The sequence below is a fragment of the Lepisosteus oculatus genome, chromosome 3, assembly GCF_040954835.1.
Source record: "Lepisosteus oculatus isolate fLepOcu1 chromosome 3, fLepOcu1.hap2, whole genome shotgun sequence".
NCBI classification, from domain to species: domain Eukaryota; kingdom Metazoa; phylum Chordata; class Actinopteri; order Semionotiformes; family Lepisosteidae; genus Lepisosteus; species Lepisosteus oculatus.
Window position 1 is genome coordinate 26,776,002 of NC_090698.1, and position 17,000 is coordinate 26,793,001.

At 35.3% G+C, this 17,000-nt stretch overlaps 1 protein-coding gene across 3 annotated transcripts in view; it reads left to right on the forward strand.

Moving 5' to 3' along the window:
• Nucleotides 1-17,000, forward strand: part of psd3l (pleckstrin and Sec7 domain containing 3, like) — a 233,687-nt gene that overhangs the window by 156,654 nt on the left and 60,033 nt on the right. For all 3 annotated transcript variants that reach the window (XM_015337961.2, XM_015337977.2, XM_015337970.2), the window contains one exon: nt 14,093-14,136. In XM_015337961.2, coding sequence (XP_015193447.2) covers nt 14,093-14,136 — 44 coding nt within the window. The remainder of the gene's footprint in view (nt 1-14,092; nt 14,137-17,000) is intronic.

The window sequence follows — 17,000 nt, forward strand, 5'->3', positions numbered from 1 at the left end:
AACCTTGAATCACCACGAAACAGGACGTGGCTGTACTGATAGCGAGTCCACCTGAAGTTTTTCTCACTCATTGTATTGCTTTGATGAACTTCTTGTAGTTCCTGTGTATACCACAGGCAGCATGTGACAAGCACTAGCTTTGTGCAGCCTTCAATATCTCACAAGTGATGTGATTTAGTGTTTATGTAACATTTCTTTTTTGTTTCGCTGTCAATCATGAACGATCAGTTGATGGATTGTAAAGATGATGCCAAAAACAATAACTCTTCAAAATCTGTATCTTTAAAAAAACATTTGAAATAGTGATGTTTCCTTTGATGCTCAGTATATTCGGTATAAATTCTTATACTGTATTTTAGTGCTCAATTTTTGAGGTTTAAGAATGTAAGTTCAAAATATGGCCTTTTGCTAAATCATCTAGTTCATCTATACAATGACGCTGCTTTAAAAATTTGGAGTTTAATTACATTTAAGAAAATTCATGATATGAATGCCCTATTTTTATATTGCATATTGCACATTTGTGTCGCTGGTGACTTACATAACATATTAATAAAGCTGTTAAATATAATACTGTGCCTTTCAGAAAACTGAATTTCTTGAAATAAGCAAAACCTCATGGTACAGTATCTAAATTCATTGGAACTATAGTGGAATTTCAAATTTTTCTTGTAAATAATTTGGCCATTGTAAATGAAGAGTTTTCTTTTTTCTCCCTGAAATGTACCATTTGTATAAGAATCTATAAAGATTAATCTTAAATGTTAATTCAAAAATTGAAAAAATGCTTAGTAATCAGCATGACAGTAAGAATGGCTATTCAGCTCTTTTTGTATGATGTATGTACAGTATATTAATGGTTTTATAACTTTTAAATGAAGGTTAAGAAAAATAGGACAGTACTGCAAATTTCAGTGGTAGTTTAGTATGTTACACAAACCAGCATGGCTGTTTAAACAAAACATTTGTTGTTAAAATGATGGTGTTTTGCTAGTCAGTTGGTGAGGTAATCGAATTGCTTTCTCTGTGCTAGACTGAGCAGCACATCAGTACAGAGCAATGCAGATACTAGCCGTAATCTTCACAGATCTTTATTCCTGAAGAAAGACCCTGTGATGGACTATTGAGCCCATCAGCACCTGCCCTTTGATAATTCAGCTTCAATCTGGCTGCCTTACGATGGTTGACAGGCTACTTGAAGCTGTTATTTGTGGCATCTCACTGCAGACATTAATGAGCTTGCAGCTCAGCATCACAAGGGCAATAGTGTTGCTATTTGGAATATAAATGAATTGCCTGCCTGGGTCTTTGCCATTGGCTCCGTGGATATGAGGGGGTGATTTTTTTTTCTCCCTTTAACTCAGTCACTGACGTGTACAGTACCTTCCCTTGAAACTATCAGACTGAATCAAAACACTAGTGGAAGATGCTAGCTAAGGCAGCGACAGTACTTTGAAGCTAAGGTCTTTGCTGTGCCTGTGGAGGGAGAGCGTCTTGTCAGAACAGACCCCACAGGGCTGCAGCAGTACAGGTTTTCAGCAGTGCATTTTGTTAGCTCTGTGAGTTGCCGTGGACCTGCTCTGTGGAAATGATCGGCGTTAATAGCGTCCAGGGTACCAGCAAAGTCCGGGTACGAGCCTCGGGCTCTGTCAAGTATGGGAGGGATGAATCTGTTCGTCGGCAGTCTCATCGGTCCAAGTCTCTGAAAGTGTCGAATTCTTCTGAATTTTCGAGTGCACACCAAAAGCAAACCAAGGTAAATGTCTATATATGTTTTAATAATGATTTTAACGGAATATAAGATGAAAAATATAATAGAGTTGGCAGCTATATTTATATATTATGTATTTATATTGGAATCTTAAGGGTAAATTACTTGCTGTGAAGGATTTTCACATCGTAAGAACAAGCATGCTGTAGAATATTTTTAAATTAATCTGACATTATGAATGCTTCATTAAATGTAATTTTAATACAAAACATTCTTGCTTTTCTATGTCTATGTTTAATTTCATGGAGGTACTGTATAAGATTCATATCACTGGGGTTTTATTATTCCCTGCCTATTAGTTATTGTTGGCTGACTGTGTAGTGTTGACAACTAACCACTTGTTAGCTTAGTGAAAGATGCACAGCCCAATTCATAAACGTGCCAGTGTTCTACATTTTGTCTCAATGTTAATTTATTTGTATTCAATACCAAAAAATGCAGTCACACTTTGAAAATGCTGTGTGTTTCCTAGTCTAAGCTGCTTTGTTTTTTTTCTGTAGATTGCATTATGGTAATCAGAGGGCTCAGGATGCATTAGGTTTTCAGAAGTGACATGGATTTTTATAGAGATCGCCCTTGTTTTTGGAGATAGGCAGCAGTGGTTAGCACTGCATGTATAGTGTTGTACATTTTACACATTAATAATTTTGTCTTATAGCCTTTGGCTATTCATTTTCTTTCTCTTTAGTATGATTTATGTGAGTTAACACTGAAATACAGTTTCCATGCACTGCACACACCTTAATTTAATAAGTCTATAGTGTGCATATACAGTATAGTGTGTACTTATACATTGGTTAATTTACTGAATATATGTAAATGAAACATGTAAGAGAAAGAGCTGATGTGCCCAATATGATGTTCGAATAAGAGCATTTTCTGTTTAATAATCTAGCTCATTTGTTCACACTCAGCTGGGTCATACTGGAAAAAAAAGTGGTTGTTTTACATGTACTGTATAGCAAATATTTTGTGCAGTGCATCCACAAGGTATTGCTGAAAAGCTGTCACTTTTTGAAGCAGCTAAGAGTATGTTATGTCCCAGTCCTTGTCAATTGGAAAATCCAAGCTGTGTACATGTGTTAGCATTTTTGGTTTTGGTTATCATCAAACCTTTTGTGTGACGTTAATTTCTGCACTGCTGGATATTTTGTTCATGGCTGTTTTTATATTGAAAATTGTTGAAAGTACCATATTGTACAGTAGCACTAAGTAAGTTTGTGATGGAAAGCATCATGTTTATTTTTCCTCTATTGTTCTGAATCTATGGCACAGTCCTTAGCTGTATTGCAATGCTTAACTGCATGCCTATCAAGTTACATAAGGAGTAAGGTGGCATGCTTAGGTCTGTGGTAATATTTGCATAACACAAGCGGAAAAAAAATGTCTTCACAATCCATGTGAATCACTGTTTTCCCTTTTCAAATGTAGACTCTGCTCCTTGGTGTGAGAATTCTAGCACTGATACTATGTGATTTTCATTACATTGGTTTAATCCAAGGTTTAATCCAACTGGATGGCCTTTAAAACTGCTCGGGGCATGCACAGTATTTCATTAATTCTCAGATTAAATTGTTTTTCAAAATATCAGTTGTTTTCTAATAAGGGACATCCTTATACATGGAAATCAAATATGTTATTTGACATGTAATTTGTTTAAATTAAAGTTAGATTACTTTAATGGGTGAAAAACTGACAATCTTGTTTTCCCTTCTTGTTAAAAGGTTGCACCAACTTTTTAGCAAAGGATCAAAATGCCCTTCTCATCATTTTTTAGATTTTTTTAGTATGGATCATTTTAAGAATCTTGAGCTAATGAAAAAAGTGCAATAAAATAGGTTTAATTCCTTATATAGATGCAGGTGTGCCAGTAGTGAAAATCAACTATCACTGTGATTGCAGGTCATACTGTAGCTCTTAGCAATAGAATTCGCATTTCCTTGTGAGAGTACGTACTGAATGTGTGTTTTCAAGTATTGCCCTACAGTGTTATCATATTGCTGTGCAAGTATTCAATGAAAAGATATACTTGAGAAAGTGTAACATTAAACACATATGCGAGATGCAGATGCTTTAAAATGTTATGTGACATGCTGTATAAAAGTTAAATGTTGTAATGAAAGAAAATAAGTGTGTATAAGAAAATGTGTGTCTACTGCCGCATCTGACACTTGGCCAGATTAGATCTGATTTATCGGTTTTTCTACTGCAAGACCTTTACTGTGTCAGCAAAAGTGGAATATCGTATGTATTGGTATATATTTGCATTTATGTATCTTAACTATTCTAGTGTTTTTGAATGTTATGCCATAATGTCTGTCTTCTTTGCAGGAAGAAAATAGTTTATTAATATAGTTAACTATATTTAATTTTTATTTTCAAAACCATTATCACAGCACTGAAATAACCAAAGAGGGCCTGTTTAAAAAGTTCACAAATTTGATTTGAATGGATAGTTTTCTCAGAACAACAGTAACTAGGAAAAACATTAGAATGGCCAAACAATAAGAAGAAGATAAAGAAGAATACAATTTCATGTATGAGTGCTTTTCGATAAACCTACGCACTTTCCATGTGAGACTGTGGCCTGAAGAGGGATTTTAATAAAAACGTTGTATATTTCATCTGTCTCTTGGAAGTTCATGAAACGACGAATGCAATATTCACTAGTTCCATATTATCATACTGAATGTATTTTTAGGGAAGTTAAAATATGTTATAAATATTTGCTAATGCATGTCTTCTGCTAATCTAGCAACTATATGTGCAGTGTTTTCATTAAGTAATTGCTATTAATAGCTTCTATATTCTTTGAGTTTTGTTCTAGGTTTTTTTTGCCTGATGCTTCAGTTTTTACCAAGATTTAATGTTTTCATCTTTGATCTCTGACTATTTTCGTTGGTGTTCAGAAAAGACCTGTAGTTTTCATTGTTTTCCATTTTAAGGGGTACAAACAAATTCATTTTTTTCCTTAATAACAAACATTACCATATTAAAGGCAATTAGATAGCTCCAAGTACACAGTTGCCTACGCTGAGCAAATCAGTGCATAAGCAGTGACCCTATCCCATTTATATATAAATCCTGAATAGCACACATAACCTTTCAAGAGAATGTTTTAATGATTTTACTTTAAAATGCTTTTATATAACTTGTCGTGGTGTTCGGTACTACAGCGCCCTCTGTCAGAAATCTGAGCTACTAAAAGAAATAATCAGGTTCGCTTTGCCTAACCTAAGACTGATCTCACCCAATTTATAGAAAAGGTGTAAATACTGTACCTTCCCCTCCAGCTTTTTTCTAGTGAAAGAGGATGACGTGTCAAATTTAGCACAACCATACAACTGTTAGAATGCGAAAGCAGTATATTAGCTTAGGTTATTGTCAAAAGATGAAATGACATCTCATCAGACATTTGTGCATTTCTTCTTCTCCGGAGCAAAAGAACTGCAGACATTTGTGCGCTGGTTCTGCATTCAGTCACAAATATGTGGTGGAGCTCCCAGTAGTATAATTGTATTCGTATAATTATAATTGTATTGTAGCTGTATAAGTAAATCTTTATTGTATTATTCTTGGAAGCGTGAAGTGATATGTTGTAAAGGCAAAGGGAAAATTCTATTAACAGCTTTTTTCCTAGAGGGGAAGAGGTTCAGTATTACTCAACAGCAGTTGAAGGATATGTACTGTATCAGGAAAAAAAATTAACAAGTTTAACAAGTAAAATCTGCCTTTACTTCCTCAGTAAGTTATCATTAATGTATCAAAGTACAGGGTTCAGAACTTGAAATTTCACCCTACATTTTTAAAAGTATTAACCTGTTTTTAATATTGTGGAGGTATTTTATGTGTGCCATGGTTTAACATTGTACAGTTTTAAAGTAAAAAGAGGCATTTCAGGGAAATCTAAATGTATTATTTGATAGGGTGCAATTAATTTAACTAGCTCAATGGTGATACAGTTATGCCAAATGTCTGACTATTGTCTGAGGACTTGTCCTCTCTCTTTAGTATGTGATCGTTTCTCCCTGTATTACCTAGCTGTTGCATTGTTTGCTCTGTAGGTTTAGTGTTCTGTCATAACCAAATTCTATTTAAATTCAAATCAAAATAGTTTCTGTTAACATTAAAAGCAAGTAATCTATTTAAGACAGGGTATTTGGGGTATATTTAAGATCAACACTTATGGAAAAAGATTTCCTTAATTCAGTTTTAATGTGCATAAAGAATTGATGTTCTTAATGTATCTTTAAATGCATAAATGAGATTACATTTTTAACCTTTTTATACTTACTATCATGTACAGTACAAAGCATTTTTACCTTTTTATTTAAATTGTGCCTTGTTCTGCAAAAGGCTAATTCATAACATTAACCTCTGTTCTACCCTAAAATTGACAAATGTCTTTTTGGCTTGTACAGTACCTTTTTATCCAAAAATTTTTTTATTGTCATTTGGTTTATGATCAAAGTGTTAATTTGATGACAGTATTACCACTTTGTATCTTCACCTTACCAGATTTCAAAAGCAAAGCAAGTCCATGGCCATTCAGTATTGGTATGGGCGACCTTTAAGGGAAACAGTTGCTGCTGTTAGTGGTGCTGGTGGACCAATGGGAGATAGTCTTCCATTTGGACCATTTCCAAAACAATGGGCTGTTGTGAGGACTGTGTGTAGCAGGGGCCACCCTTCACATGAGACATTAAACTGAGGTACCGCCTACATGGTCATTAAAGACCCCATGGCACTGTTCTTAAGATTTGCAATGTTGAAAACTGTATTTTGGTTAAATTGCGCTCTGAATTTGCGCAGTCAGGTCCATCTGATGTTACCCCTTAATTCGACTGGTAAAGCAATGTACTGTAAATGGTGTCATGGTGCAATGGTAAAAGTGTTTTAATCTCTTGTACAAACCATGAAATGGAATGAGTAGCCTGTAGCTCGTGTAGAACTTTAGAGGCCTCTGTTCAGGAGTCCTCTTCCGAACAGGAATTTCAGTGAATATCAGGAACAGGAATTTCAGTGGTTGTAGGAATTTCTTGAATTTGGCCAATTCTTCCCCGGTCAAACATTCTCAGAGTTTAAACCTTTCATACACCTCACAACGGATGGTAATATGTTAATACTTTATTGACACTTAAACTGTTACTATCGCTTGAGAGAAGTATCCTTCAGTATTATTGTTAAAACGATAAGTGGTAATACTTATCCTCCTATACTGCAGGTTGCCACAGAAACCCCATGTCTTTTTTATAGTTCAAATGATGGAGCAATGACTTTGTCTTATTAATTTTTGAAATTTTTGACACTGCTGGGGGCTTGGTTCAATAGCAAGTATCTTTTAAATACTGTAGGTGGATCTCAAGAAAACAGACACACATACAGAGCCCTAAGGTAAACAAAAAAACTATGCTTTTTTTTTCGAAGTGTGAAATTAACCAAATAAAAAACCCGCATAAGAAATCCCTGTCTAGTATTTGAGCTCTGTCTAAACTACTTCTCAGATATTCTCAATCACAGCAGGTTAGAGGCAACAAAATCCAATAAAACTCTTGTGAAACCAAAAGCTCTTTCCAAAAGCTACTGTACAGAGTGTCCTTGTGCTTGTGTTACTTTTGTCACCTATATCCCTCACCCTCTGGTGCAACCATATCAGAGAATCTGATGTCTTGCTTAGACACCCAATACAGACCTACCTCTGGAGACCTCTGTTTCTTGGTTTTATCTGTAACCCACACAGTTGCCTTCCACAACAGCAGGTCATTCCTGCAGCTTTCTGGGGAATGTGGTTCAGACATGTCATCATCTTGTCTGCACATACAATCTGTAAATATCAAAAGATTGGAGAAAAGAGTTCATTTTAAAAACGTGCAAGAACTTTTGTTCACATAATGGATGAATTCAAGAGATGTCTGTTATAGGATATAACATCATAAGTCACCTTTAGAGAGATTTAAAAAGAGCAGTGAAGGACCATTTTAATTTTTGATTTAAGAAACACAACCCAAACATTTAACTGTTTTGATAAACTGTCAGCCTGCAGTTCTTCTATGGCCATCATTAGACTGAAAACAAAAGAACATCAACTTCCACAATTCCAAAATAATGCATCTTGCCTTAGTCTGCAGAATCCCATGGAACACATTTGATATATCCTGCAAGAATTTATACATTTAGAGAGTCTTTAGGAGGTGTGTGTGACACTGGATCACTCAGATGGAGTTGGGGAGGTTATTGGAAGTATAAGGCATGATTGACAAATCTTACTGCTAATAGTGAAAAAAAATGTAAACCAGTGTCATGAGATCTCTAAACCATTTGAAATACTTCCTTGGATTTCCTTTAAATTGATTGACAAGGTTCCCTCTGGGGTTTGGAAGTTTCAGCTAAATACCCCCTCTTTTGTGAGTAGTGTATATCACAGTGTGTCTGTGTTGACAGCAGTTTTTAAAATGTGTCTTGAGAACACAATTAATTTCAACCGCCATGCTCACTATCACTCACATATAACACAACAGACAGCAGATCCCTCTGTATAACCATGACTACATGTTTGTGCACTGTCTCTTATTAGCTGATCCAGTCCCTCACAGGCCAGTTTACGAGGGGATCTCACTGCCCCTTTCAGTAAATGTAAACCTCTCGATTCCATGTTATTAAACCTCTTGAGCTAAAAGTGTAGTCATGGAAAGAAATTACTTTCTGTTAAGCTTCACTACGCAGTATCTTGCACTTGATCTTGAAAGGCTAAAAGTACCAGACAAAAAAGCACAAAGTGCTTTCATACAGCATGACCAACCGTGTTTCATGACAATACATATGAGATATAACAATGTTGTTTTTATAAAAACAAAACTGATTAACAAATAATGAAATAAGTAATGGACATTTTCAAACTCTTCGGTTAGATGTTATTATAAAATTAGGTTATAAATTAAAATGTAAACGTGTTTGCATTGGTTTGTCTGAAGCTTGCAATTCAGTGGAAATATAGCATTCCCTTTTAGAAATGTGATTTTTGGCTATTACTCTTGCATCCTTAATACAAATAAATAAGGAGGGAATGTTTTGTGAAACTACTGCTCATAAGTCAGATGTGTTAAATGTGTTAAAAAATCGATTACTGTATTTGCTCCTTATACGAGCAACAGCTATTCAAGTTTGTTTACATATGATGTAGTCATTTCTGCCCATATTTTCATTTAACGAGCAGATTTTCACCACACGAGCTGGGCTTTTGTAAAGCTTTGCCAAGATTCTCCTTTTCTCACATCTTCTTGGATAAGGAATATATTTTTAATTCTTTATTAAAAATATACATCAGCTTTTTTGTGTGTTACAATATGTGCATGTACAGTAATACAGGATGGTAACTAATTTTTATGTATTTGCTTATCACTGTAATGATGCAACTACTGTAATGTACCGTAATTGAGCAGGATTTTTATTGGTTTTCTATTTTTTTTAGGCATTGGCTAATGACTTTAAGCATGTTACTTGAATAATTAACTAAGAAAGTTATTTTTTTCATGCTTCCAGTAGGTACCATTCCATGCTGTATTAAGATATTATTTGAGTGATGGAGGGAAGATTTTTGAGGACCAATTTGAGATTATAACACGGAAAGTAATGGGAATTAAATTTCCGCGGTACGAGTTTTCACCTAACAAGAAGTTTTTGAGGAACGAATTGTATGATGGGGGATTACCATATTGCCAGTTTCAATCCATTTAACAGTGACTGCCATATCAAACACTTGTTTTATATTTTTTGTTAGATAATTTCATAAAGATGAAACATACTAGTAGTAATTATTAAGATTTTTTTCAGATCAGAGTGTGGACCCTTTGAGAAAATAAGTTTGTCTCTGTGTATGTTTACGTTTTAATATAGATGTGGTCTTTAATGGTATTTTACTTTAAATAGACAATATCTTCTGAGATATATAACCTTTAGCCTTACAGCAATTCTGTTGGGTTATTTGAATACATGATATGTGAAGCTCTATTGGTCAGAGAAGTATTTAAAAGAATATGTGCACCCTATGGTGTCATTGATCCTATTTTCACATATACTCTATTGAATTATGTAATTATTCTAATGTGAATGAAGTGAATATTGTGTAATTTTTTAATTTAATTTGCATTCTTTGCCATGCATCATGAACCATTTAGATGTTCTGGGTTGTGATCAGGTATTTAACAATCAGGTAATACTTGTGTTGTGACCGGAGATTTGGTGTGGTATTTTGTGCAACCTATGTAAGGAATGCAGTGTCTGAAACACGCAAGAAACAAGCCAGACACCCCAAATGGCCTACTCATGTAATTCTTACCTTCGTAATGCTATTATATAAAAAATAATAAAACATTTATAAAGTGTTAATAACCTGATATAGACCAAGCACTACTACTGTCCATTGTTAACAGTTAATGTTAGTAGTATTAAAGTTAGCAGTATTAAAAGAAAAGTGTTTGTTACAGTATGCATTTATAGTTGTTGTTTACTGACCCGTAATTTAAGTTTTACCAATAACTGTAGTGAGGAAGCACAATTATGACTAGATTTAAGATTATTAATTTAAAAAGAGTATTTTATTACTATTTGCAAAGCAACAGCAGTGTGTTAGATGGAAGGCTGTCTTCATTAAGACAAAGCAACCAAGCAAGATATTGAAACATATTATCTCCAGTATATACTCACACAAAGCAAGATATAATTATAAAAGGTACCTTCAAAATGGACAAAAACATTGCACCGTTGTGTGCAGATAAAAGGGTAAAATTAGAATCTACAGTAGGTTTCCTTGCATTCATATAGTTTTTGGTTTCTGTAACCTTGAATCTTGGTACAGGCATAGAAACATGATAGAATAGATACAATAATAATATTACAATTATTTCAGCTTCTTGTGAGAAACTGTATCATAGCCCGATTATTTTATTGTTAAAACCAGTTAATACCACTGGCCACTGGACAGGGCTGGCAACACTGTAAGGATCATGTTTTTCAACTTCTCCAGTCCCTTCAATACCATACAGCCCTTACTACTAAGGAGGAAGCTGGAGGAGATGCAAGTCGATGCTTCCATGACCTCGTGGATCACTGACTACCTGACAGGCAGACCACAGTTGTGAGACTTCAGAACTATGTGTCTGAACAGGTAGTGAGTAACACAGGGGCTCCTCTTGGGACAGTTCTTTCTTCATTCCTCTTCACCCTCTATACTTTGGACTTTAAGTACAACTCAAAGTCATGCCACCTGCAGAAGTTCTCAGATGACTCTGCAATTGTGGGATGTATCAAGGGTGGGCAGGAGGAGGAATACAGAGGAGTGGTCAGCAGCTTTGTGGAGTGGTGTGGGGAGAACCACTTGGAACTGATTATAACAAAGACAAAGGAACTGGTGGTAGATTTCAGGAGGAAAAAGGTCAAACCTACTCCTGTCTACATCCATGGGAATGGAGTGGAGATGGTGGACTCGTACAAGTACCTGGGAGTCCACATCGACGATAGACTAGAATGGTCTAAGAACATCGAGGCCATCTATAAGAAGGGACAGAGCCGACTTTACTTCTTGAGGAGGCTCAGGTCCTTCAATGTATGTAGTAAGATGCTACATATGTTCTATCAGTCGGTGGTTGTGAGCACCATTTTCTACGCAGTGGTATGCTGGGGCCCTGGGATTAGAGCAGTGGATTCTAAAAGGCTGAACAAGCTCATCAAGAGAGCAAGCTCTGTCATTGGGTCTGACCTGGACCCCCCTGGAGGTAGTGGCTGAGAGGAGAATGGTGTCCAAACTAGAGGCCATCATGGACAACATCTCCCATCCCCTCTACGACAGGCTTGTAGAAATGAAGAGCACGTTCACCAATAGACTGATTCATCCACGGTGCGACAGGGAGCGCTACAGGAGGTCATTCTTGCCTTCTGCCATAAGTCTGTACAACGCATCCACCTTGCGTCTGGGCAGAAGCAACATTGACATTGACCTGTTTCTGGACTGAACACATCTACACATCTACTGCTACATCTGTTCTCTTTCTTTTCCTGTTTACAACTGTTTTTTGTGCAATATATGCCAGGGACCCATGCAATACATTTATGTATAAGCAATACATTTATATTTATATCTATATCTATATTTACATCTATATTTATATTCATACTGTATGTGTGATACGATTTTTCTGTGTACTGTTCTGTTCTAGTTCTTTGTGTGTCTGGACTGTGAGTAACTCTTTTAGTGCACCCCTCACTGTACTGATTGTATTGTATGTATTGTACTATTATTATTATTATTGTATCATTCGTTACACTGTGGCTGTGTTGTCTGTGTAAAGCTGCTGTTGCACTGCAATTTCCCTCACAGGATCAATAAAGTATCTATATATTTTTGCAAATGCTTTGCAAATATAGCATTTAACAAGTAAGTTAAATCAATAATTAATAACCATTTCTTATGGAAACTAAACAAGAGGTCAAAAGCCAAAATGATTGTCATGTTTTTTTTTTAATATTAATTGAATCTTTGGCTAGGGCAATCCATGGAAATGTTTTCTTAAGGATATAATCTGAAGCTTATTTCTGATTTTTATATTTTAAGATATAAGATTTAAACTAGCAGTTTGTGTTCCCCATCAGCTTTAATTATGCCAGAAATAAGTCATTCAGAAATGTATTACACATTGTGATCTGTCTACAGGTATGCCATCAAAATTATATATTTTAGAACTTATGCTAAGATGTTGTGATTGTAGTAGTACTGTATATTTTAAAACAATTCTACAAGACATATTTTAATACTACCAAGCTGATTTCTTTATTTTTGTAAAGATACAAATATATGTTTTTTATATACATTTTTTATAATTTATTTATTGCTTTCTTGATAAGTAAAAGTTCCTTTTAGAATACGGAGAATAATAATTCTGTTTACATTTTCAGTTTGCAGCTTATTCCAGTTTATTCTAACTTCAAATCTTCTTTGGTCTTTGCTGAAATTTTTAAAAGTCATAAACATGGGTATAACATACTGTTGATCTTTCATTTAGGCCTTATTAATTATTATGAATTAAATCTTATTAGTGTTCCAGATGGATATCACTGATACAAGGTCAACTACGTTTTTTCATGTTTGAAGACCATAATGAAGGTTCATTTCTAGTCCGGGATCATGATAATAGTTGTATCCCTTTATACACACAGCCAGAGTAATAGGAGCTGTTTTGACATAGACATAATGCTTTTAATTTTCCCTCTGGACAGACTAGGAGAAAATTGCCTGTTTAATTAATTTACTATGAATTAACAGTTGAAGGCTTACAGTTTGCCCGTTGAAGGCTTACAGTTTGCCAACAGGAATGATCAGACCCAATGTGTTTCCAGCAAAGCTAAAAGCTACAAAAGGAGCAGACTACACAATGGTATCTGTTAGCTTTGCCTTGTGTGTTACAGTATATGTGGTCTAAAACAGATGCTCATGTACTAGAGAAAAATAAGTTTGGAAAAAGGAAACTTCTGCTATAGCTGGGGATATTGATTTTATTATTTGAGTCAATTGTAATTGTATTGTATTTAGGAGCTCTACTACAGATTTCTGTAAAACGTCTTGTTTTATCAGTTTCTAATACATTGAACATGACAGCAAAGACAAAACTTTGAGAAAATGAGTATGTGTTTTTACTAGCGCACAGTGCATCTTATTGACATTCATTCTTTATGTTGGAAGGCACCATCTGGCAAGTGTCACAAACACTCAGATTTTAAAACAAACTATAGTGGAAAAGCTGTAATAGCATTAGACTACAAGTTTCATATGTTTTATTGGTTTCTGGATATTTTCTTCTTAATGCAATGAAGAAAACTGTAGCTTTTTGCTGTAAAAGAAGTTGTGTATTTGACTAAAGTTCAGTTTTCAGTTCTTCCTGTCAGTCACCTTTAGAAATGGATACTGTTGTTTAATGTGCAGTTTAGTTTGTGGGCTCACCAAAAAATATACAATCTCTGTTCAATGTTTGCCTTTTTTTCATATCTGTAGCAATGCCAGCTTTCTTTCGTATCTGTAGCAGTACCATCACATTTTTCCTTTAAATTTTACATTCTCATCCTGACAATTAGTGTGCTCCTGATTGTTTATGAAAGTAATCCAGTACATGAATGTCCTGTCCTAAACTGTCATATCTTTGATTTGTATGCAAGCTGCTGACCGAGCTTGCTTTGGTTCACTCAGCTAATCAGAATTAGGTATTACACAAGTAGCACTTGAAATATTGTTTAAAGGTGGTTAATGTTCTTGTTTTGCTTTCTCCTTTTCTTTAGGCTTTGTACAACTCAATCAAAAACGAGAAGTTAGAATGGGCCATGTAAGTATAATTTGCTTTCTCTAATATACTGTATACATATGGTTGATTGAGACAGGATTAAGGTGCGGGTTTAAAAAAATGGTGCTGTTTATTTTTCCTTTCTCCTATTAATTGCGTGAGACAATTAATGAGAGTATACAGTTCCTTTGCCTCCTTAGAAATTTGATTGACTGCCATCACAGCAACTGAGAAATCGGTTTCAATGGTTCCTGACTTCTAACATAAAACAATATATGAGTAGCAAGGAAAGAGGGTGTTTTAAGCAGTTACCCTCAAATTAAATTCACTGCACTTGGGGAACTACAGGAGAAGCTTTCAAAGTTAGTCTTTCTCAGCTGCCTGATGCAGTCATCTCACAGTCCAGTTTACCCCTTTATTGTGAAGGAATTGTGCAAATAAGCATGATGCACTTGAGCAATCTGAAAAATGATGAATTTCTGGTTGCATATTGACTAATAGTTTGAGTACTTTGAAACTGTAAACAGCTAGTTTAAATGGTGGGAGAAACACTGTGGCCATTATATGCTGTTAAAATGCACAGGCATGCAGAGAGCCAGCAGATCACAGCAGAGGAGGAGGGAGTGGGTGTTCAGTCAAGAAAATTGCAATAGAGTCAGTGCTGTTTTTGTGTCCCTTTTGTAAGGTAATACATATGGATTTGGCATAATTTCCAATGGTTGATTTCATTTCTGCCTTATTAAAATATGCAAAAACAAGCATTTGAATTACCTGTTTATAAATGCCACAGGGTATTTGCAGTTTTGGTTTAATAGTGATTTGATGACTTGATACCCCTCTAAGGAGAACAAATGTACGGTAGGATATTAGATAATCAAAGATGAAGTGCTCCATAGTGGGAAATACAATTGTTTGCCCTTTGAGCACTTTGAAATTTGGATTTTTAGTTTCTGTATACAGTGTCTTTTCAGGTATGGCCATTTAAACCTATAATTTTTATAATTTCACAGACCTTCAGTAAATCCACACTACCCCACCCCACCTTTTATTCAATTTTTTTAACATTCTGTATTGTACTTTCATTGTGAGTTTCTTTCTCCTTTGTTCTTTTTTTCCTGTTGGCATGCCTTCATCTGGAATAAGATCAGATATTAGTGCATATATTCAGACTTGCTGCATATCCTTCTGATATGTGTGATCATCCTACTCTCAATCTTCTGTTGGCTTCCATTCATTTAGCTCAGTTGGGTGACACACACCAGACCCTCTCCAGTTGTTAAAAGCCTCAGAGGGTACCTGTGGTTTCACTGGCCTTAAACAGCACCTTAGATAGGTGGGCTTGTCTGACAAACCTGGTAGGGGTGGGGTGATTCGTCCATCATTCAACGGATCACATCTTTATTGCTTTGCATATTTCCATTAAATAGCATCACCTTTACTTACACATACAAAATGTGTATCATGTCATGTAATTTGCCAAACTGCTTTATACCATATGGTTTAATGTCTCACCCGAAAGACAGCAAACACTAAATACCCATTTAAAATTATTTTTAGGAAAAAACATATGGCTGTGTACATGCAGAGCTGTTTAACTGTGTGGAGCTTTCTGAATTTGAAGCACAGTGCCTTACAGTAGTTTTCCTGTAGTAATCATACCACAGTGCTGGTGTGCTACAATAACAGCATGAATAATGTAGCTCTTAGGACATATTAGACATTAAGGATCTGACGCAGAGTCAGGTTATGATTGTAATAGGTACAGTACACAGACATTCTATATTTTTAATTTTCTCTAGTAATTTAATTAAAAAATCAGCTACTTTGTGCTACACATGGTTATCTATCTGCAATCTTGTTTTACTAGTTTAGACAATTTTAATTTTGATCATTGTTAGTGTTTTGTCTATGCAGTACCTTAGTATCTGTCCTCATATCTATTATCATATTGTGTATCAGCATTGCTTTAAAACGTTTTGAGGTTTCTGCTCTAGTTGTGGCTAACTGTGCTGTGTGAATAGCTCACTTGTCCAGGTGGCTTTGACATACTGTAGCTGCATTATAAGTTATGTTATCAGTTATAACTGATTTAGAAGAACAGTCTCAGAACAAGGCTAGTTTGTATTAAAGTACAGTTACAGAGACCTGAAGAGGAGACCTTAAATATTTGTCTATACTAAGACTCAACTTTGAAATCTCACAATAAGAAAATTGATATTTAGTTTTTATATTGATTTAATAATAATAATAATAATAATAATAATTGCTTACAATTATGTAGTGCTTTTCTGGACACTCCACTCAAAGCACTTTATAGGTAATGGGGACTCCCCTCCACCACCAATGCGCAGCATCCACCTGATTGCAACAGTATAAAAATTACCCTAAGATTGTTCCTCTGTTCCAGTTTAAACTAGTGATTTTTACAGAGCATAGTGTCGCACAATCGCCTGCCTGAGCTGTAAGTCAATCAAACAAGTATTTTGAATAAGGTTTCCACAGAAAACAAAATGAAGCCAATAATGTGTAAAACAAGAATGCTGTGGCATTTTAACCTTGATTAAAATATGAGCCAATGCCTTAGAAATGTATACATGTTCTTTACTGTTGCCATAGTGAAATGAGTAGATAGGTGCCGCTACAGTGGCTATTTAGAAATAAGCTGTTATTTGCATCACAAAGGGAGAGTTGCCGAGTGACAAGCTGTCTTCTGGAATACAATAATAATGAGTGAGGTATTGCCATTGTGCTCTGAGTTATCTCCAAAATTATGGCCTGTTAATGTCAGTTCCAACTCTGAATAGCCTGGCCTAGTATTATGTGAAAGGCCTTGGACACAAGCTATTATTAGAGGTCTCTGTTGGCCACAATTAGTTTCACCAAGGGTGCCGGACAAAATGCAATAA